This window comes from Miniopterus schreibersii (genome assembly GCF_964146895.1).
Source record: "Miniopterus schreibersii genome assembly, chromosome: 2".
NCBI lineage: Eukaryota > Metazoa > Chordata > Mammalia > Chiroptera > Miniopteridae > Miniopterus > Miniopterus schreibersii.
In genome coordinates this window covers 105,722,156-105,746,356 of record NC_138102.1, presented here as the reverse complement: position 1 = coordinate 105,746,356, position 24,201 = coordinate 105,722,156, and the positions used below count along the sequence as shown (strand labels likewise).

Sequence of the window (24,201 nt, the reverse complement as noted above, 5' to 3'; positions counted from 1 at the left end):
TGTCTCCCCCCCCCCCCCGCAAATCCCTCCCTCCCCCCTCTCCTTATGTTTAGCTGTTTAGATACACAAGTAATTACCATTGTGTTACAATTGCCTTCAATAAGTATTCCGTATAGTAACATGCTGTACAGGTTTGTAGCCTAGAAACAATAGGCTACAATACACCTTTAGAGCCTAAATGTGTAGTAGGCTATATATCATCTAGGTTTGTGTAAATTCTTACAGCCAACACATTTCTCTGAAAGTTTCCCCATTGTTAAGCGATGCACGACTGTACTCTCTATCCTCCATTATATGCATTTTGAATTATGAAAATGATTAATATTAACATGCTGTCTTCTGTGCTTTAAAAATGTCTAAAAGTGAGAGAATCAGGTGTCTATGACTGTCCATATTTATCTCTCAGCCAAGTAATATGGATATAGTTCCTTTTTGTACTGCTTTCTGTTCTTCTTGTTTCCAATTGCCTTAGTGTTTTTCTTGTCACATTTTTAAAGTCTTGTTTTCATCACCTAATCCCATATATTGAGTCTTTAGACATCCCAGAGAATTCTTACAGAGTTTTCTGTACCTCTGTTCTGGACTTGCTGCTTAAGTATACTATTTTTTCTCTTGAGGATTCAACCTACTGTTTCCTGAATCCCTTGTGTTCCTCTTTTTTTTTTTTTTAATTAAAAAATAACTAATGTATATTGCTAATAAGAAAGTATGCATGTATGGTAAACTTTGAGTGCTGCTATATGTGAAATTAACTTTTTAAAAAAAATATTCTGGGTTTGTTTAGGATTTTGTTACTATTGGGTTTTTTCTTCACGGTACTTCTGATATTCCTCCCCAACCCTTAGATATTTTTTGGTTTTGGAAACTTGTCTTATAGGAATGGGCCTCCTTCTTTTGGTTTGTTTTGTTTTTACTTTTTCCTGCGCCATCCATTGTGTTGAATTGTTAATGGACATTTCTGCTCTGGGAAATGTTTTAATTCTTGAATAATTACCACTTGTCTATTTTTCTCAGTTCTCTTTTTTTGTGACATATTTATTTGTATGTTGAAACTTTACGAATGACTGTGCTCCTCCCCTCCCCACACCTTCCTGCCTCTGCCCACAACCCTTTGTCTGTCATTTTTATTTGGCATTATTTTTGCCAGCTTTCGTTGAATTTTTAATTTGGTGAGCAATATCTTTAATTTCTAAGAGTTCCTTCTGGTTTCCCCCCCTCATTATTTCCTGGTATTGTTTTATAGTCACAATATTTTTAATGTATAATTTTTGAAAGACATTGTGAAAATGAATATTAATGTAGAATGAGAGAAGAAATCACAATAAATTACAAACTTGAAAGAACTGATACCAAAAATATCACAAAATCCAGAAAAAAATTTGTTTACTGTCTAACACAGATTTAAATCCTTTTTTCCCCTGAATTTTTTTCCCATTTCAATCACCTGCAATAATAATATTTTTTGTGATAAAAATATAAAATATGCCATTTTAATCATTTTGTGTGTATATTTCAGTGGTATTAAGTACACACAATATTTTGTAACCATTACCACTATCCACAACTTTAAACAGAGGGGTGTGGTAGGGGGGCGGTGTAAGTGTATTCTAGTTGCTGCATTTTTTGTTTCTCTGAGGTAATCCTACCTTACCACCTCCTTTTTTTGGTGAGGTTGGAAATTTTATCTTTGTAGATTCTCCTTAAATGTGGTGATTTCTTGTTGATATTTAAGAATGAAGCTTACTGTGAGCTCTGAATATGGTGGGCTTGTTAACTGTTAGACTTCCACTCTCCCATGAATAGTCAGGGAGCCCCCAAAATAACAGAATGTGAGGAATTTTGTTTGGGATGCTAACTTCTGCTTTAAATGGCCCACTAGTTGCTTTGACCTCTTTAGAGTAGAACCTTAATTTTTTTCCCCTCCCACAGAAGGTAAACTATTGGCTAAGCATTTTGCTGTGTGCAAAGAAGTGAAGGGGCACTGATTAGTTTTACCTACACATTTTTAATTTTTTTAACCTCATGTTTATTTCTGCTTTACTGGGTCTCATTCTTTTTGAGGAAAGAATTTGTTCCCATGTTAGGTTCCTTCCAACTATATTCTAGGCTATTACTCCTTGGGCCAGAATGTCAGCATTTTCATTTAGTATTTATATCCATAACTTCCTTGGGTTATCATGTTGTAGGGTCTGGAGGAAAAGTAGGTAACAGTAAGATGTTTATACTGCCATCTTGAGTTGGCATCCTCTGCAAACTTCTTGAATGATGTTAATGCTGTTGAACCACCTTTCTGTATGGTGTGACAAGCTTGTTCCTCGGTGTCAGTTGTATAGCTCTTAGGTTGTTTGCTTAGCAAAGCTGGAAATTTAGTGTTTGTGCCAGGTGGGGGAATTTCAAGATGATAGCTGACTGGCATCTCCAAATACATCCTTTCTTGTTTTCCCCACTAAAATAATCATGAAATCAGGAACGGATGAAAATGCCTAATATTACTACAAATTAAAATTAATAGACGTAAAGACAGAACTGGGAATGAATGGTACTAATGAGGCAGATTGAGCCAGATAGAGAAATATTATGTAAATTTCAGTACATAGAATATATGTCAACTTTTGTTTTTTGACATAGAGCCCACCAGCAGAAAAAAAAAATTCTTATCTATCCCCATTATTTGTTTAAAAGTCAGACCTGGGCAACCATTAACTTCACATACTTAGATGAAATGAAGCAAATGTCCTTTTTCCATGGGAGAAGGCACATAAGTGGTACCTGATATTGTGTATGTAGTGTACTTGAGCATTGTTATCCAAAATATGGTAGGTGTACTCCTAGAGATAAAAGACATTTTTAAGCAATATATGAATGAGCAATTTATTTTAATAACCAGCAACACTAATTGGCTAAGAGGAATGCTAAAATAGTTATTAAATATAGTGATATGTTATAAATAAAAATATCAAGTAAATATAGCTGGTATTGGTTTTGGCAAAAAATTGTGAAGATCGTAGACAAAGAACAGAAATTCGAGAAACATATATTAGATAAAATCTTACTAGAAACTGGCAATAGTACTGCATATCAAAATTGTAAGTATGAGAAGGGAATTTGACTTCTACATGTGTGACAGATAGTGGGACCATAAACACTAAGTTTGGAAGGTCTATCCTTGTTTGCGAAGGAGCCCAAAGAAAAAAGCAGGGGTCTAAGAATCCTGAAGAATAATGCAAGATCCAAAAGTATAAATTAAAATGTCAACTATTCAGTAAGATGCATGAAGGCTTGGCTTATGACATAGGAGAAAGAAAACCAGAATATTTTGAGGGATAAAGAAGGCAATTAAAGAAAACAATAGCAGAATTTAAATCTACTTTGAACTTAGTGGGGGTGGGGAGGAAGAGAGCTGATGCCATAGTAAATCAAATTTGTAATCGGATAGATACTTTCAGAATTCAGATAAAAAAGAAAGAATAATGATGTGACAAGTGAGCTCAGAGAAGAGAAACAATATATGAATAATTGATATTTCTAGTGGGCCAATAAAATTGATAGATTAGAATAAAACTTTTCTGAGTTAAAAAAAATTTTTTGTATGCAGAAAAGAAACAACTCACTTCATTCTAGTAAAAAACACAAAAAAAAAACCACAAAAAAAAAGACCCACATCTTAGACACATTGTAGTAAAATAATTGAATTTTTTAAAGATTGGGGGAAGGGCATCTTATAAATATCCATGTAGAGAAATACTGTTATTTACTAAAGCTCTAAAACCAAACTCTTCATTCCAATATTAGATGCCAGAAGACCATGGCATCTTCTGTGTTTAAAGGGACTACATTATTGAAACAGGAATGAAGGCATCGAGAATTGAAGTCAAGCCTGGCCGAGCGTGGCTCAGCGGTTGAGCGTTGACCTAGGATCCAGGCAATCGGGGTTCGATTCCCGGTCAGGGCACATGCCCAGGTTGCAGGCTCGATCCCTAATGACTCTCTCATCATTGGTGTTTCTATCTCTCCCTCTGCTGCCGTCTCTCTGAAATCAATAAAGATATATAAAAAAATTTTAAAATAAGAATTGAAGTCATTTTATGACTGATGACAGTATGTATGAAATGGTTAAAATTGGAAACATGGCTGTAATGGGAATGCAAATATCATATTATTGTTACCACTCTCAAAAAGGAAGCAATAATCATTTTCCAGATTAACAATAAGAAGTAGGTAAGAAAGGTAGTAAACATGTTTTGAACTCAAATGTAAGGCATTCCAGTGATCCTGATACTAGATATAAGTTAGAGAATGTTGTTGAACAACTTAAAGTAAGCACTGATAAAATTAAATAAGGTATCTTCCAAACCCCTGGGAGAAGACATGAAAAGGAAAATAATTCAGTCATACATTAGGTTGAATCATATGAGATAGCCTATATTCAAATATTATGAATGACAAAAATCACAATTTTATTTGGTTCAGCCTTATAATGTGGTTCATTATATTTCTGCTTAAAAAAAAATCCTAAAGCCCCCCACCCCACTCCCACCCAGTTTTGAGTTCTCAAATGTGCCACACCCTTTCTCATACTTCGAATTATATGTGCTTGAGCATAGTGCTTAATAATCCTATACATATTTTCAATGAGTTTGTTTTTGCAGAGCTGACCTTAGGGAGGAATAACATATTAGTTAATAATATAGAGTTTCATTATCATTGATTATAGAGATGCCTTTGACTTGTTGCTGAAACTATGATGCTAAAAAAATCTGACTTCACTTCAATTTTTTTTTCCTTCTAGAAATACAAGAAGGCAAAAAACCTTTATTTAATTTTCATTTACTCTTTGAATGTAAGTCTGGAAGTATAGGGGATTGGAACTGATCTCTTAGGGCAGTTTAGAGGTTAAATGGCAGAATTTAAGAGTTAAGACTGGGGAATTATATTTGTTTCTAAGTAAAGTTATTATGATTCTACATAAACTGAAACTTCATTGCCCAGATGTGTACTAAACAAGATACTTTTGAAGCAGAAACTGATGTACTTTTCATCAGAGAAACTTGCCAGTCAGCCCAAGGCCATATATAAAATGCAGTCAGATCTGATTTTGTAAAGTTAGGTGGATATGTTCAATAAATCAGAGCTTTCATCCACATTTTGAAAATTATGAACAAAATTTAGCTAAAAGAAAATGTGCATATTTTTTCCCCCTGATTGACAAGCAGCTTCTAAAAGTATGTTAACTCAAAGGGTAGTTTTATGTATTGCAAACTTTAGTTAGATAATGGTTACTTTGAAAATCCATAGTTATTGCTGCTTTTTTGACAACTATGTATGTTTTATTTAGTCAAGTACACTCTGAAGATGGCTTTTTCTGTTGGGATAGGAAATTAGTTCATTTAAAAGAGATCATAAACAAGATTGAGAAAAAGTTCAGAGATAGCATTTACATAAAAATCAAAATATTTAAAGCAGTACAGTATATAATTCATGAATGTGTACTTATGTTGTAAAACTATAAAATATATACTGGAGTTATAAATGCCATATTCTAGATAGTGGCTAGCTTTGGGGAGAGGGAGAAAAGAATAGTTTTATTTCAAAGAAATATTATTGAGTTCCAGAGTTAGTAAAACATTACATTAACCTAGTCAGACATTACCAAGCATGAAGATATCAATGTTTCTTCTCAATATAAAATTCTAATAAAGCTGGTGCACTTGTGCAAATCAGACTTTCTGGTTTTGGTTTTCCTAACTCTTCAAATCTTACTGCTTACTGAATTCAGGATCTCCATGTAAAGTTGAAATATTCCCTGACAAGGTGTGTATGGTACAAAGTGGGTATGGGAAAGAGGGAGAAGTTAAGATTGAGCTGATAAAGAGAGAATCCTAGAAGAAAAATTGCCATAAATATTTCATTTTTTTATTAATCTTCACCGAGGATTTTTCTCCATCCATTGATTTTTAGAGAGAGTGGAAGGGAAGGAGGGAGGGAGGGGCGGGGGTGGGGAAATCAATTGGTTGCCTTCCCAACTGCGGCCGGGGATCAAACCTGAAACCGGCATGTGCCCTTCACCAGGACTTGAACCCATACTACCCTTTGGTGCTTGGGCCGATGCTCTAACCACTGAACTACACCAGCCAGGGCGACATAAAAGTATTTAAAGTTAATACGAATGGGTATGTTATGCTTGGGGTCCTCCCCCACTTTTTTTTTTCCAGATTAAAAAAATTTTATTTTAGTTTTATTTCCTCATGCACACTGAAAAGCTAATGCATTGCATTTTGTGTGTGTGTGTGCTTTTTAATGTTTTAATTGAAAATTTTTTTTTTTTTTTTTTTTTTTTTTTAAAGAGAGAGAACATCAACATGAGAGAGAAACATCTATTGGTTTCCTCCTGCACATACCCTGACGGGGGATTGAACCCGCAACCTGGGCATGTGCCCTGACGGGGAATTGAACCAGAGACCTTTCAGTGCACGGGATGACAACCAACTGAGCCACACTGGGCCAGGGCTTCATTGTGTTCTTATATACCACTTTATTTTATTGATTTCTTTCCTGTACAAAGTGAAACATTTGTATCGGGCTCAGTGAATTCTTTGATGACAGTCTGTCTTTGTGATGTGCATCCCCCACATGTTTTCCTTTGGTGGCAGATTCTTAACAGGATAGTCCACTAAATTGCAGTGCTAATAACTCCATTTGAGTTTTCCTGTTCTGTTTTGTTGCTGTCCTCTTTGGCAACTCTTCACTATCCCATTAAGGGGGAAAAAAATTTTGGAAACTGTTTTCTCTGTTCTCTGCAGAATAACAGTTGTCTTCGAAGTGTAAAATTTCTTTCCTATAATGAGAAAGAATTTTTCTTATCTTTGTTCCCATCCACATTCAGTTTCCCTTCTTGTCCGCTTCTGGGTTTTATTGCTTTCTTTAGAAAGTTTTAGTGTAAGTCTCAGTTAATTTCCTTCACGCTTGAATCTAATCTATTTCAATAGAAAGGCTATGTAGGCCCCGTCGGTGTTGTTCAGTGGTTGAACATTGCCCTATGAACCAGGAGGACATGGTTTGATTCCAGTCAGGGCACATGCCTGGGTTGCGGGCTCATTCCCAGTAGTGGGTGTGCCGGAGGCAGCCCATCAATGATGCTTTCTCAGCATTGATGTTTCTCTGTCTCTCTCCCCACTCCCTTCCTCTCTCTGAAATAAATAAAAACATAAAAATTTTTTTAAAAATGGCTGGGTAGTGAGTATTCTGAGTTTTGCTTCACAGTGGATATTGTAAATCATTTTGTGAAAACAGTTTGCCTAGGACTAAATATATTTACTTTTTGTGATTCAGCTATTACAAGTATCTGCTATATTTTTTGCATAACATAAAGCTTTCTATATGTACCAAGTTCTAGATGTTTTTGAAATATGTTTGGCTTTTGTGCCCCTCCAGAAGAGAGGGGTGGAGAGAATCTCTTAGGCCCCAAATTTACATATTTGTGGCCCAGATTTGGGGATGAAGTGGAGGATACTTAAGGATAGAACTGTATAAATTCGTACACATCTGGTTTTAGAAAGTACCCATCATTCTTGTGTAACTAGATCATATTTTCTTGCTGCTTTGAAACAGAGGACCTTCTAGTAAATAAATGAAATGCAAATAGATATGAGCCAGATTTTGCAGAAGGGATGGATGGAGAAAGAATTTGTAAACAACCAGGTTCTTTTTCACTTTTCTTTTGAGGACCGTTTTTGTCCTTTTGAAACCAGTACTATTTCAAAATAGTTCTTTAAAGACTCCATGGAGAAGCAAGGGAAGGGATGAATGCCATTTTTTAAATGTCCCTTTGCTCTCCCATCCCCATAATTATATCTGTTGACCTATTGAGGAAAATTAAACTGATACAGACTCTCTTCTCTGTGGGATAGACCCAGTTCCTCTCTAAGGGTACCAGACTGGACGGTCATAAAGAGATTTGTATTAGCAGTTTACTCTGTTGATTTGGCCACATAAAATCCATGCTTAATTTTTATATTATGCTTCAAAATGCCTTAAGAGCCTGTTAATCTTTTGTTGTTGTTAACAGTTGAGTTTTTACATGAGAATTATTTATTTTGCTTCTATTAGTTATTTCCCCACCTTTCCCCAGGCTTCAATCTCTAGTTATTCTGGAGTTTTCAAAAGAAGAAAAGTTACCTATAGATGAAAAGGCAATATATTTAGTAGATAGAAGTATTTAGAAGTACAAAAAGAAGTATGATATTTGAATCATTATTAGACTATGTAGACCTGTGAGAGAGAGATATGCCAGACTTAAGTAATTTTTATGTGATTACTTTCTTTCAAAATACAGAATAACTCTTAAAAAAATTTTTTTTTCCGTAAATGGTAACTGAAACCCATGCTTCATTGGAAAGCAGTGTTTCAAACTGCTGTTCTCTCTGCCTGAAGACAAGTTTTTATTTATATATTTCAACACCCAGCAATTAGTATCACTTTAAAAGATGGAATAGATAACCAGGTCTTTGCTAAGTCAGTGTGGTGCAGAAAACGATAAGGAGGGAGGACTCCAATATTGACCTAAAATATTTTAATCAAGGAATTCCAGGCACTTCTCTCCACCCATATTTTGATATGTAGACTTATCATATAAGGTCTTAATTTAGCAGTAAAACTGAATATTGCTAAAAATAAAGTGCTACTGACATTTAAATGTTAATAGGACTTGAGGGCCAGATATTTTTTTATGTACAGATGTTAGCTACTTAAGTGAATATTTTAAGTTTAATCAATGAAAACCAATCTCGTTGTTTCAGTCACAATTTATTTGGAAGGTTTGCTTCTGGATCTAATAAAATAAGCAATAGGAAGGCATAGGATTGCTACTTTAGAAAATACTGAAATTTGAGGATAAAGAGAAAATGCCTCTAGGGGATGTTTAAAATAAAATAACTTATTAAAAACAAGCAACTGAAGATGTGTAAATTGCTGTAAGGCTATTGTACCAAATATTAGCATCGTGTTTCTCACCCAAGAAGAAATTACATCAACAAATTAATCTACTGATATCATTGTCTTCATGGTAATTTGATTGACAGTAGGTTATATTTAAACACTGCATATTCCTCTTATTTTACCTTCAGTAATTTAGTAAAGTACTTAGTCCTTTTCAATTATCCTTAGTTAATAACCAAAATATCAACATGGCTTTTCTGAGAAGAAAATTGTTTTAGAAGCTTTGTAAATTTTTAAGGTATGTTTGTCTTCTTGTATAGTGAATAGAACATGAGCTTTAAATCAAATCATCTAACTCTTGGTTCTGCTTTTCACGTAAATTTTTTTGAGTCTGTTCATATGTCAAAAGAAAGTAGTATTACCTATCTCACAGGGTTTCTCTGAGATTTAATGAGAGTAGAAGTAAAACAACCAGCTAGTAAATAGTACACACTTTGCAAAATTTTTAAAACCCCAGCTGCTCTTACTGGTCTGAGTGCTTACGTTAATTTTGATCTATTTTACTATTGTCTTAAAAACTATTTTGGGTGTTAAAATAATGTAGTTCTCTGAAATGTTGACAAGTTATTGAAAGAAGAACCAAACTGTACCCATCCAACTACACTTCTCCTTTTTCCTTTTAAAAAAAATCCTTTTTGCCGGGCAGGGCATGGCTCAGCGGTTGAGCATCGACCTAGGAGCCAGGTGATCAGGATTCGGTTCCCGGTCAGGGCACATGCCCGGTTGCGGGCTCGATCAGTGACTCTCTTATCATTGGTGCTTCTACCTCTCTCTGTCCCTCTCCTTTCCTCTCTCTGAAATCAATAAAGATATATTTTAAAAAAATAAAAAATTAAAAAATACTTTTAATATTAAAGACCTAAGCAAGGTTCTCAAACCCCTTAAAATCATAATTTCAAGGAGGATAAAAATCTACGATATGTAAAATAGCTTCTGTTTTTATAGTCTAGATCACTTATATCCAAAATTAGATAAACGTTAATCTTACTCCAATAGTTTTAAGATTGCCATTTAGAGTATTCTCAAGAAAAAATGGTTGTAGGTTTTTGGTGAGGAAGAAGTCCCTGTTTATTTTTCTTTTTTATTTATACTTTGCTATAAATTAGTAGTTGGCATCTGTTTTTACAATGAGCTTTTACATACTATTTTTTAAAATCAAAATGCTAACTAACAGCTTTGACTTTTGCATATTGGTCATTGTGTTTGAGTTGTGTTAGATTTACTAAGACTCAGGAGCCCAATTTCAATTCTCACCTTTCTTTTGAGTCCTAGGAATAGGAATTTCTTTTACCTCTGGGGGAATACTAACCGCTTGTTAAATACATACACAAACTTTTTTATTTGGAAAACACATTTGTGGATTCATTCAACATGTGGTTATTGAACAAGTCCTTATGCTAAGATGCTAAAGATGGAATACTGAAAAAGCATTTGTCACTGCTTTTAGAATAAGCCTCAATATAATATTATTTGTGATTAAATGCTATGAAAGAGCCATATACATAGTTTATAAAAACATGTATCAGTCTGGAGGGGGGGATGATTTAATCTACAGTGAGGGGGCAGCCAGGGAAGGTGTTCCTGAAGAAATGAATTGATCTTTGAATGATGACTGCATTAATTGGGCAACTAAAGATGGATATAGAGGGGTATCCCAGGTTGAAGGAACAGTATGTTTGAAAGCCTAAGTGGGAAGAAGCATGGCATGTTTGAGAATGGAAAAGATTAGAGTGACAAGATTGGGCTCGAAAAGCAGGCAAGGACCATATGTAATGTGGGACCTCATAGATCACAATGATTTTCACCTTTATCCTAAAGGCTGTAGAAAGCTATTAAAGAGTTTTAAACAGAGTTATGACATACATTATTTCATTGAATCTAAAACTCTTAATAGTGTGACATTCTAATTTTAGAGATGTTAAAACTAGGAAAAATTATATTTCTAAGAATTAGTAGGCATAGCTTAGAAAATATTCTGGCTGTATATGGACAAAGTGGAACATATATTATATAGGGTAAGATTAGATGTGTGGCAACGACTTAGTTGGTTATTGCAGGAATCTAGAAGAGATGATGATGGCTCGAAATAGGATAGTGGTAATAGAGAAAGACATAAATAAATTCGAGTAAGTTTTCAACACACAGAATTTACAAGCCTTGTGCACTTTAGAACATTGTTATAAATTTGGAATTGTAGACATGATAGGAACAGTCTTTAAGTAGATTTTAAATTATAATTAAAATTTAAGTAACAGTATAGAATGATTTATGTTACAGTGTTCAGATCTAATGACAGTGTCTGTCTAAAGTTACATATACCAGTTGAGAGAAAACATTTACAATTAAAGAGTCAGTATGTCTTTTAAACTATATAAGGGGTTATGTGAAAGCCCTATACAGAAAATTATTCAGACTTAAAGTTAACTTTCTATTTGTACAACAGTGAATATATTTACATAATTTATTTAAGCTGTTACTGTTAAGCACTATATACTACCTTATTCTGTATAATATATATTCAAAGTTTCAGCTATAGTGTTCTGATATATTTTCTAAACTATGAGTGAAAAAACACATTTAAATAAATAAATGTAAATTTCATAGCTCACTGTTACTAATGTTTTGAGTCTTTGCTCCTGCAGTCTGCATCCTATATTCTCAAGTTTGCCTTTAGTAAAAGGTCTTAAGCATTTTAAGGATTATGTGACTAGAACTATAGATGCTTTCATACCTAGGATCTCTCTTAATCGTTAGAGTAACCTGCTGATAGTGGTTCTTTTCTTACATGGCTAACTCTAGTTAATGCATACGTATGAACAAAGAATTGGGTCTTTTATGATATGCTCTCAAAGGTACCCAATGCTTTTCTCTTCATCATACTTAATAAAATTAATGCCTCTGCCTCTAGGATAGCAGAAATCTTGTCTCTGATATTATTCATCATATCCTGTTATCTCATACAGGCTAGCCAAATATTGTTTAAAATTGAAGCAAACATTTATGAAGGTGTACAAAAATTGCTAAAACTAAAATGAATGTTGAATGCTACACAAGATAAAAGTACTTATCAAGACAATCATATAGGTAGACTGTATATTAAAATATAAAAATTAAATATCACTTAATGTTAGGTGGAATATAATTAATTTGGTTTATATGATTACTGTCTAATTGTTTTGAGGCTAAATTAACTTCTAAATTTAAAATAAATTTTCTTAATACAACTATTGTAAGGTTCAGTAAAAGATAAGGGAGTCAAAAAGTGATATATATTTTTCTTCTTTTTCAATATAAATTTCCCATAAATGAGGAACATTTAAAAATGTATGGTGAACAAGACTTTTAAAAAACATATTGGGAAAGCGTATTGTCAATAAAGGGAAAACTAAACAAACTGAAAACTTCCTACTGTAAAACACAAAATATTTTGAAAATTTTTATGAAAAGAACAATAAGAACCTATTTTTTTCATTGGATAGCTGAGCTTGTTAGAATGTAAGGATAATCTCCAAGGTCTGAAAACTAAGAAGAAACTTAAAACCAGAGCAGGAAAAGTGTGAATTGACACTAGGGCTTTTCTGGGACAGTTGCCAGTCTTGTTAACTAAGAGGCATAGTTTTACTATCTATCTGAGGATAGATGAAATCTCAAGCCCAAGTAGTTATTGGAATTGAGATCTAATACAGTTGTTCTTTGCAGAGGAAAATGAAATGAAATGAAAAACAAACTAGAGATTGTGGGATACACTCACAACTGAGGATATTCCAACAAACAGATCACAGTTTGAAACAACCACATGAAGAAACAAACCAACAGAAGTGAATATCAGCAGCCAAAACAATAGGCAAAATTAGACCCCCAGTAACTTGGATAAAAGTGATACTGAATTGAGTCTGTATAGTAAGTAATATTATAAGAGAAAGGCCTAAAAACAAAAACATCAAGATGGTGGTTAGAAGGGGTAGTGAATGACTGATTTGATAAAGACCCAAATAGAGCTTCAAGAAATGAAAATGCATTTGTGATTAAAAACGAAATTATAAGTACTATCTTCCTCAGTCATCTGGCCCCAGATACTTTGACTTGTCCATTTGGCTATCTGTCCTCCAGGAAAGGAATGTTTTAGGACAACTCAGGATAAAATAGCTATGCTGCCATGAATCTGTGTCTTAGTGGATGAGGTATGTGACTTTGTGGATGGTTGCAGCCTCCAGTTGGGAGTGGGAATTAAAGTGATAAAGTGGGTGTTTTATGGAACTTTGAGAGAGGCCAATCTTGCAGTGATAATTTGAAGATGGAGCAGGACCAAGAGAGAAGAAATTCTGAGGACGATTCTGGGAAAACCTACCTGATTATGAAGTGGGCATGGAGTGTGGAGGTTGGAGGGGATCATTGCAAATTGGCTGTCAGTTATCACGGCTCATTCAAAACCCCATGTTGTAGGGTTATAACTGAGAGGGAGGAGAAAATCTGTCTTCCAGGCATTGGGCATGGTGTAATGGCTGGAGCATTCTTTCCCTACTAAATCTTTCAGTAAGTGCGCCCTCTTCCCCACCCCTACTTTCTCCCCCTAGCTTTGTTTATGATGCTACCAGGAGAGTTAGGAACTGGAGTGGTGACTGAGTTCCCTTTATCAAACCCCTCAGTGGGTACTTTTGGTCACTGGTTGCTTGACTTTTTGTGGTATTTTCTTAATGTATGTTCAAATATATACCCGTCTCACTTGTATACCTAGCCCTCCAAGACTTGTATGGTCAGTTGGGAGTGTACATCTGGTTTATGTTCAACTCTTTTTTCTGGATCAGGGGCTGAGACCTTGCCACATGTCCTTTGTATCTCTCCCTCCTATAGACTTTAAAGTTTGATCAATTAAAAAAAAATTTAAGAGGTAATAAGCAGGTTAGATATAACTCAAGAGAGAATTAATGAATAAGAAGGTAGATCTGAGAACATTGCTCAGAAAATAGCAGAGAGAAGGAAATGAAAAATGAGACCGAAGCTAAAAGATATGAAGGATAGAGTAAGGTTACACATTCTCTCTCTCTCACACACACAACATACAAACAAACACACATAAAATCTTACAAAGAAGAGAATGGAGAATATGAGGAGGCAATATTCAAAGAGATAATAGTTGAGAATTTTCCTGACTTAAAGACAAATACCTGAAACTTTTGGCTTAAAAAGCATATTTAGCCTCATTATGGTATAAATAAAACTAGATGTGTGATAGTGAAGGTGCAGAGCACAGTTTCTTTTTTTAAAGTGTCTAGAGTAACCAGAGAGAAAATGTAGATAACCTCCATGGACATTTATACTGGCAGTTACAGTAGATACCAGGACACCATGAAACAATATGTTAAAGGTATTGAAAGAAAAATAAACCAACCTACATTTACTTAAAGAATTTTGAAAAATATATTTCGAAAATGAAGGAAATTGAACCCAGAGAAGGGAATAAAGAGCAAAATGGAATGGTAAAGATATGTAAGCATATACTGTTTAATAATTATAATGGTGTCTATTTAAGAAGTAATAGGATAGAACAAAAAATTAGGGAAAATAATGTATAAGATGGGGAAGGATGATTAGAATAGTGATTTTTTTTTTTTTAATAGGAAAGTTAAAAGTCAAAGTTTTTAAAATTAATATATATGTTACTTGGGGAAAAGGGTTATACACAATGTCATTCTAAGTAATATGCCTTTCGTTAAAATTTTTTATAATATTCTGATAGTTATAGTTGTCTTATGCTATAATTTCTATGTTATAAAAATAAAAGTCTTGCCCAGCCGGGCGTGGCTTAGCGGTTGAGCGTCGACCTAGAATCCAGGCGATCAGGGTTCGATTCCCAGTCAGGGCACATGGCCGGGTTGCGGGCTCAATCCCCATTCTGGGTGTGTAGGAGGCAGCCGATCAGTGACTCATCATTGATGTTTCTATCTCTCTCTCCCTCTCCCTTCCTCTCTCTGAAATCAATAAAGATATATTTAAAAATAAATAAATAAAAGTCTTCTCATGGGAATAAAACCAAGATAATTTAGAACATAAATTTGGGGAAGGTGCTATAAAAAGTGCTCCTACTAGTTGTGAATTATTTTAAAACTATAGCAATTAAGAAAAAGTTATTCGATGTTATTAGTGCAGGAATGGACATATTATTGGAAAAGAATATAGAATTCAGAAATAAAACTACACATACATGGAAAAGATGGATTGTTCATCAATGGTATTGGGGTTATTGATTGATAGAGAAAAAAAAGTAATAGCTAGTCTTTTTTTTTTACCTAGCCAAATAAATTCCTCAACAGATAAAATTCCCAGATGTAGCAAACAAATTTATATTTTAAAAAGGAAAAGAAAAAGTTATAGTCTCCATGTCTAGAAGACTTACTGAAGACATAAAACATACCTACCACAAAGTATAAGATAGATTAATTGAACTGCAGTGAAATAAAAATGTCTGTAAATCAAAGCAAGGTGAAAGTACAAACTACAATTGGGAAAACATATTTGTAACTCATAAAATCAATAAAGGATTAGTATCCAGAGTATATTAAAAACTCCTACAAATAAGACAAAGCAACAAATGATATCATTGGGCAGTTAACAGAACAGAAATCTTAAGTATCTACAAAGACACAAAAAGTTTCTAATGCTTATTATTGATTCTAAAAATGTAAATTAAGCAACAGAATATGATTTTACACTCATCAAATCAACAAAAGTTAATGTCTCATAATACTAATTGTTGATGACTATGCTATTAGGGGATAAACTATACAGTCACTTTGTAAAGCAATTTGTTTGATACCCATGAAAATTAAAGATGCTTATACTCTGTGATCCAACAGTTCTACTTTTAGCTATGTATCCTAATAGTTCTTAATGTTTTTTTGTGCCTCAGATCTTTTTTTGAAGGCTGGTGAAAGGTAGAATAATGTTTTAAGTTCATGTAATAAAATACATAGGATTATAATGGAAACTAATATTGAATAGTTATTTAAAATTTTTAAAAATTTAAATTTGTGGTATAGTATGCATTATTAGTGCATAGAGTAATACAATCTATTGAAAGTCCAATGGCTATATCATAATTTCAAAGTAAGAATTTGTGTAAATGCTATTTTGAGATAATCTGCAACCACTGTTATGTGATATAAAAATAATCTAGTCTGTTGGTGACAAAAATCACAGGTACTGCTGAATGCTATTAGGTGTATACATTAATAACTCAAGAATATATTAAATTTAAATTCATGGTAAATGAAAAATAAAGGTTTATTTGTTTTCACACATGTTCACAAACCTTCCTTAAAGGGTTTTGTGGACCCCAAGCTTAAGAACCAGTGTCCTGCCCTGTCTGGGTAGTTCAGTTGGTTAGAGCATCATCCTGATACCACAAGTTTGCAGGCTCCATCCCCCATCAGAGCACATGAAAGATCAATCAATGAGCCCAGCCAGTGTGGCTCAGTGGTTGAGCATCAACCTGTGATCCAGGAGATCTCGGTTCGATTCCCGGTCAGGGCACATGCCCAGGTTGCAGGCCCAATCCCCAGTGGTGGCGTGCAGGAGGCATCCGATCAATGACTTTCATTATCGATGTTTCTCTCTCTCCCTCTCCCTTCCTCTCTCTGAAATCCATAAAGATATTTTTTTTTATAAAAAGAATCAACCAATGAATGCATAAATAAGTGGAACAACAAATCAGTGTTTCTCTCTTTCACCCCCTTCCTCTCTCTCTAAAATCAGTTTTTTAAAAAAGAACAGGTGTCCTATAGACACCCTTATGTATGTCCAAGATTAACATTGCAACACCATTACAGTATTGTAGTAACAAAAAAAATGGGGAACAACTTAAAGATTCATTAGTAGGAGATTTTATAAATTATAATACAGGGTAGGGCAAAACTAGGTTTTAAAGTTGTGAGCATGTGAAACAGAATTTATTCTTGTATTGTTATTTATTATTGTATTATTTTCCATATGAACAACTGTAAACCTACTTTTGCCCCACCCTGTACAAACAATGGATAACTGTATAGTAGTGATAATGAATGGAACCAAGTTATAGTAATCTGGTAGATATCTTGTAGTGTCTCCTTGCATACCATCATGAATGATCTCAATATTAAGTGAAAAAGAAGCAAGCTTCCAAAGAATACATACTGTATAACTTCTTTTTATGAAATTTTAACATTTCATATAAAGTGTACAATCCCACATAGGAATAGTATGTTCAAATTCAGGGTAGTGGTTACTCATGGGTAAGGAATTATGATGGTAAGGGCAACCTAATTACATAGGGGCTGTAAATTATGTTTGTGATGTTTAATTATTTAACTGTATGATGGACATATTACTTTATTGTATACCTGGAATATTTTGTTAAAACTACATATTACTTGTTTTGACAGAATATTAATATGAGAAAGATAGTTTCAGTTTTAACTTGCAGGATGATTAGAATTTGGGTATATAGGACCTTGTTAAGGGAAAAACAATAAATTAAGTGCTTTTCCCTAGTTTATCTCAGATAGGAACTAACCTGTGAAGTGCCAGGTGCTTTAAATATGTGATGAGAGCATTCCTAGTAGATTAATTTTTACAACTGTCCTGTGAGGTGAGGGTATATATTCCTTCATAAAGTAAATTCTAACCAAAGCAAAGACAGAACTGGAATTTATATTTAGACCTACCTACCTCCAAAATCCATACTTGTTTCATGTTATTAAAGTGCATATCTCTAGCAATAGATGACTTATTTTAGAAGTGGTAAGTTAACTACACATACATAAAGAGGCAAACATAATATATCTGAGGCATACATTAATAGTACTGATACTAAAATAATCTCAAGCATGTCTTTATAATCCAGAGTTTCTTAAACATACTTTAGCCTGTTTTTATACTCATATAATAGGCTGATGAAATTATTAGTTACTAGTAAACTTAGTGTTAGTGTTCCTGTTTTAACACTGTTGATCATTATAATTTAGTACATATTTACCATCTAAATTTAACTGTAACTTGGTGTTTTATTATTTTAAAACCACATTCTGTTTTTGTTTTTGATTGTAGGATCGAAAGTTAACAAAGTCTGAGAGACAGAGATTTAAAGAAGAGGCTGAAATGTTAAAGGGTCTTCAGCATCCCAATATTGTTCGATTCTATGATTCCTGGGAATCCACAGTAAAAGGAAAGAAGTGCATTGTTTTGGTGACTGAACTTATGACATCTGGAACACTTAAAACGTAAGTCCATCAACATAAAAGCTGACCAAGAAGTATTAGAAAACTTGAGTTTTTTTATTTTAGGCCTTATCGGTCCTACTTTTTTTGCCTTAAGGAGGGAGCTGTCCCTTCAACTGTTAGTTTATTAGCACATTTTACTGCCCACAAAGCCCTCTGGTGTATAAAGTGATCTGATAATTATTTATTGGTAAGTATTAAAATGAGACGTTATTGCAGAATAAACCTAGTTATTTTAAGTCATAGTACTTGATGTTTCTAAAATTGAGTGGCTAGGATCAGAAATGAAATAACGATAAGGGAGCCCTCTAGTGGTTAAAATGAGGTTGAAACTTACTGAGAAGCTTTACCCTTTATTTTATCACCTTGTATTGGGCATTTTTTGCTGCACCTATGCAACTATTGTATCAAATACACACTGTATTTTGAATATTATCACTAGGTAATTTCATTTCTCATAGCACCAGAAATTGGAAAGCCAAAACAGCTAGACCTATTATCTCTTTCAGGAATACAGATAGACCAAATGCAGAAATTCCCTGTTCCTTATAGTAAAGAGTTAAAGAGTTAGAGTATGCCTCTGGAATCTCAGGTCTCTTTTTTGTACTCAGTATCTATTGTACTCAGAGAGTAAACTAGTGTAAATTATGTGGTGTAAGTTTTTTATTGTGGAGAAATTGGATTTTAAAAAATTGTCTCTGTAGTATATATTTATTGTTTATTACTTTCTTTAGTTAATTGCTACTCAGCTCGTTAATACCACATCTTAGAAGCATAAGTCTTGTATCTCCTGGATGTAGTCACTTGCGTGTGCCCTTGGATGCTTAAGCCTAACGTGTCTAAAAGCCAACAAATTATTCCGCCCCCTGCAAATTCTAATTTCCACTCAACCTCTGTAATATTTATGGCAACACCCTTATCCTAGTCATTCAGGCTTCTTGGTGTTCACATGTCTGTTTCTTCCACTAGACTCTGTTCCCTAGCACTATGCTTGAAATTAGTTAAGTAGTTGAATGAATTAAGGAGAATTGTGTGGTAATAGTTGGTAGTAGTTTTGTGTATATCTGCATCTTGAGATTCTTTTCACTGATTTGGATAATACTTAGTGGATTGTCACACCCTACAACAACTTATTTGTTTTAAAAACTGAAATGAGGGGTTTTGGGTAACACAATAGGCTAAGTCCCTGTTGTATGGCCTCCCCCTACCAACAATCTGAAGTGTGGAATATCATAAAAGCTCTTTCAATATGTGTCCAAGCTTCAAAGAAAACAAAGGGTAATTTCCAGATAAAAGGCAAAGAAGTAACTCAAAGCCAAAACAGGAGCTGATGCCCTGGCATTCTATGGGAATTTCATACCACTTATGGGGTTTGAGGATTAGATACTAGAGTTTTAATGTCCATGCTGTGCTAGGACTAAAGGCCTTAGAACTCAGTAGAAAGGAAAACTGAAGCTTAGCTTGTACCAAAAAACTAAATTATCCATTTAAGGGAGAACTCTGCACCCCAGCAAATGAAAGTTACAAAGAATTTTTGCCCCTCTTCCCAGGACTTTGGGTGGGAGGGAAGTCCCTATGAAAAACAGAAATCTCAGCTTAGGTCATATGTAGATGACTATAAATTTATACTACCTGCTTGGTTGCAGTAACCCCAAGACTAGGAATAAACATCATAATTGTTTCAGAACCCAGCTCCCAGGGACATTTTCATACTTCATTGGTCATAGTATCCATGGACAAAACAGTCTCCAATGAAGTTGGCCTCATAATTAAATTACTAGCCAGTAAAGATGATCAAATACAACTGGAAAATAGCACCACAGGAATTAAGGATATTATAGACAGCTCTGAAAGTGATTACAAAATAAGTATGTAACCATAAAAAGATTTCAGTAAAGATATATGTAGGTATATAAAGTACATACAAGCATATAAAGTGATAAAAGAAGGACTAGAAATCATAATGAAGAACTAAAACTCTGTCAAAAAAGTTCAGGCATAATTAGAAAATCCAAAGAACTAGAAATAAGAATAAATCATTAAAATTAAAACTTCAGTGGTTAGGTTAAACAGCAGACTAGATTGAATAGACAAGAATAAATATGAAGAAATCAGAAAGCAGAATAAGATGGGAGATATGAAAAAAGATGAGAATGGAATGAGAATTTAATTTTACTCTAGAAGGGAAAAAAAATCAAGAGAATGAGAAAAGGCAGTCTTTGAGAAGAGGGGTGTGTGTGTGTGTGTGTGTGTGTGTGTGTGTGTGTGTGTTCCAAAGTAAATAGATTTAAAGCAAATCTATATTCATACCTGGAAGAACACAGAACAATTATTAGGAACTTTGGTAGTATTTGGAGAGGCAAATGGGGCAAAATGGATGGGAAGTAGTTTCAAAATTTATGCTTTTGGGACCTTTTGAGTTTCTACCTTTGTTTCACATATGTATAAATATTAAATTGAAACAAACACTCATACCTGAAAAATAAGATGGGAATATATGGATTAGCCAATTTTGTTTGGTTGATGGAAATAAAGTTAGATTTTTTAAAATATTGAAGTGAAATTACTAACATAAATTCAGCCTTTTAAAGTGTACAGTTCAGTGGCATTTAGTACAATTGCACTGTTGTATAACCACCACATCTACCAAGTTCCTGAACATTTCATCACCATCAAAAGAACACTTGATACCCATTAAGCAGTTACTCTCCATTCCTCTTCCTACACAGTATATCTTGATCATGAGGAGTTGCTTCTCTTGCTGATTTCAAGATTCTCTCTGTGTCTTTGGCTTTCAACAGTTTGAATGCAATGTGTCTCATTGTGGATCTCTTGGATTTTGTTAAGCTTCCTGGATGTGTAAATTCATGTCTTTTATCAAATTTGGAAAGTTCATGGCCATTATTTTATCAAATTTTCATTCTGTTTCTTTTCTCTCTTTTTATTTGGGACTCCTATTTTGTGTATGTTAGTCCACTTGGTGGTATTCCACAGGTCTCTTGTCTCTTAGGCTCAGTGGATTTTTTTCTTTGTTCTTTTTTTTCTTTCTGCTCATTAGACTGGATAATTTCAATTGACTTACTTTGGGTTTGCAGCTTCTATCTTCTGCCTGCTCATATCTGCTGTCGAAACTCTTCAATGAATTTTTCATTTCAGTTATTGTGTTTTAGCTTCAATTATTGTGTTTTAGTTCATTTTTATAATTTCTATCTCTTTATTGATATTCTCTTTTTGTTGAACTAAAATTTCCTATACTTGCCCTGGCTGGGTGGCTCAGTTGGTTGGAACATCATCCTGGACACCAAAGGTGGATTAGATCCCTTGTCAGAGCGAGTTTGGGAGGTAACTGATCAATGTTTCTCTCTCACATAGATATTTCTCTTTCTCTCTCTCTCTAAACAATAAAAACATATCCTTGGGTGAGGATTAAAAAATTAAAAAATAAAAATAAAATTTCCTATACTCTAATATTCAGCAGCCATTGTTCTTAGCATTTAGTCTTCAGTTCTGTGGGTTGGGTACCATAATTACCCCCATTTAACCATCAGTTGGTTGTCAGTTTATGTGAACTATTTCAGCACTGAAAGCTGATTAGGACCTATGGTTATGAGGCTGGAACTTTTCAACTACTAGGCTTTTCTTCAGTGCAATTGGGCAGGAGTGAACTGTAATGAAGGACTCAAAAGTAACCTTTATCTATCTATCTGTCTATCTATCTATCTATCTATCTATCTTGATTAATTATTAATTATGTCTTTTCTGCACTGATGATGCCTGATTGTCACATTTCTTGTTTGATTGTAGTAATTTTAGATAATATTCCTATATTTATATAAAATCATAATAATAACACTTAAAATGATTTTTAATTTTTTTTAATGAGACATAGTTGACATACAACATTATATTAGTTTCAGGTGTAAAATATAATGATTCAGAATTTGTATATATTGCAAAATGATCAGCACAATAAATCCAGTTAACATCTGTTACCATACATAGAGACAGTTTTTTCCCAATGATGAAGACTGTTAACATCTCTCTTAGCAACTTTCAAATAAGCAATGCAGCATTATAAACTATATTCGCTGTACATTATATCCCCTTGACTTATTTATTTTATAACTGGAAGTTCGTACCTTTGACGCCCTTCGTCTTTTTTGCCCACCACCACTCCTGCCTCTGGCAACCACCTGAGTCTGCTCTCTAGATGTATGAGCTTGGTTTTTTATTTTGTTGTTTGTTTCTTTCTCTATGTCATTTAGTATAATGTCAAGGTTTATTCATGTTGTCACAAATGGCAAGATTTCATTTCTTTTTTATGGCTGAATAATAGTTTTTGTAACTTTTAATAATAGTTGAACACAATATCACTTCCTACTGGCTAGGGTAAACTTGAATGGTGTTGTCAAAATAATAGAATTAAAATTAGGTTTTAAAGCAGTGATGGGGAACCTTTTTTCTGCCAAGGGCCACTTGGATATTTATAACATCATTCTTGGGCCATACAAAATTATCAACTGAAAAATTAGCCTGCTATATTTGGTCAAACATTTAATTAACTCACCCCTAATATGATGGCTGGAACGGCTTCTCTTTGGTGAGGCTTTGGCAGGGTGAGACGAAATGATTTTGAAGGCCATATACTGCCTGAGGGCCAGACGTTCCCCATCCCTGCTTTTAAGGATAGATAGCTTTTCTGTAAATGGAGAAATGCTATGGGAATTGTATAAAAAGAGAATAAAAGGTTACCTGTAGGTTAACTCTTTTGGTTAAAAACATAAAGTTTATAAAGAGGAATAATGACAAAAAAAGGCTCCAATAGATATGTTAGAGATAAAATGTAAAGAGTATTGAATGCAGGGCAAAAGATTAGTTTCTGCTTTACAGATGGTAGGAAACCCATTGGAATGGATTATATGATCTAGCAGTGATTTAATGCATTGAATAATTCAGAAAACAATTGAGAACCTAGTATGCGACGAGGGCTATGTTAACATTTCTTTAGAAAGATTTGTCTGATAGCAGTATACATGACAGATTAGAGATAGAGTAGCCAGTTAGGCAATAGCAGTAGCACAAGCTTAAGAGTTCATTTGCCATGTCTTGAAATTAGCTGTGTAACATTGGGATCACTATCCTCGTTAGTAAAAAGAAACTTAATACTCTCTACCAAAAGTGGAGGTGACTTTGATTATTAGCATTACCTGAAATGTATGCCGGATCAAATGTTTTAAAATCCAGTGTGTTTAAAATTTGGAATTCATGAAAATTAAAAACTTTTTGTGTATCAAAATATGTTATCAACAGAGTAAAAAGCCAATCACAAAATGGGAGAAAGTATTTGCAAATCATGTAACTCCCTAAACTTAATAACATAAAAACAAACAACTTGATTCAAAAATAGGCAAAGGACTTGAACAGACATTTCTTCAAAGAGGATATACAAGTGGCCAACAGGTAGTACATGAAAAGATACTCCACACCGCTAGTTATTAGGGAAACAAATGAAAACCACAATGAGACACCACCTCACACCTGTTACAATGGCTATTATAAAAAGATAAGAAATAACAAATTTTGATGACAATGTGGAAAAAAGAGAACCCTTGTGCACTGTTTTTGGAAATGTATGTTGGTATAGCCACTATGGAATACAGTATGGAGGTTCCTCAAAAAATTACAACTGTCATATGATCTAGCAGTTCCACTTCTGGATATTTATCCAAGTGAAATGAAAACAATAATTTGAAAATACATGTGTACCCCCATGTTCATTGTAGCATTATTTATACTTGCCAAGACATGGAGGCAGCCTAAGTGTCCAGTGAATGGATAAAAACGATATATAGTGGAATACTATGCATCTATAAAAAGAAGTAAATCTTGCCATTTGCTTGCGACACCATGGATGGACCTTGTTGGCATTATGCTAAGTGAAACAGACAGAGAAAAA

General features: G+C 34.0%; 1 protein-coding gene across 12 annotated transcripts in view; it reads left to right on the top strand.

Moving 5' to 3' along the window:
- WNK1 (WNK lysine deficient protein kinase 1) overlaps positions 1-24,201 on the top strand; it is a 146,583-nt gene that overhangs the window by 44,196 nt on the left and 78,186 nt on the right. For all 12 annotated transcript variants that reach the window (XM_081127948.1, XM_081127940.1, XM_081127946.1 and 9 more), the window contains exon 2: positions 18,076-18,248. In XM_081127948.1, coding sequence (XP_080984074.1) covers positions 18,076-18,248 — 173 coding nt within the window. The remainder of the gene's footprint in view (positions 1-18,075; positions 18,249-24,201) is intronic.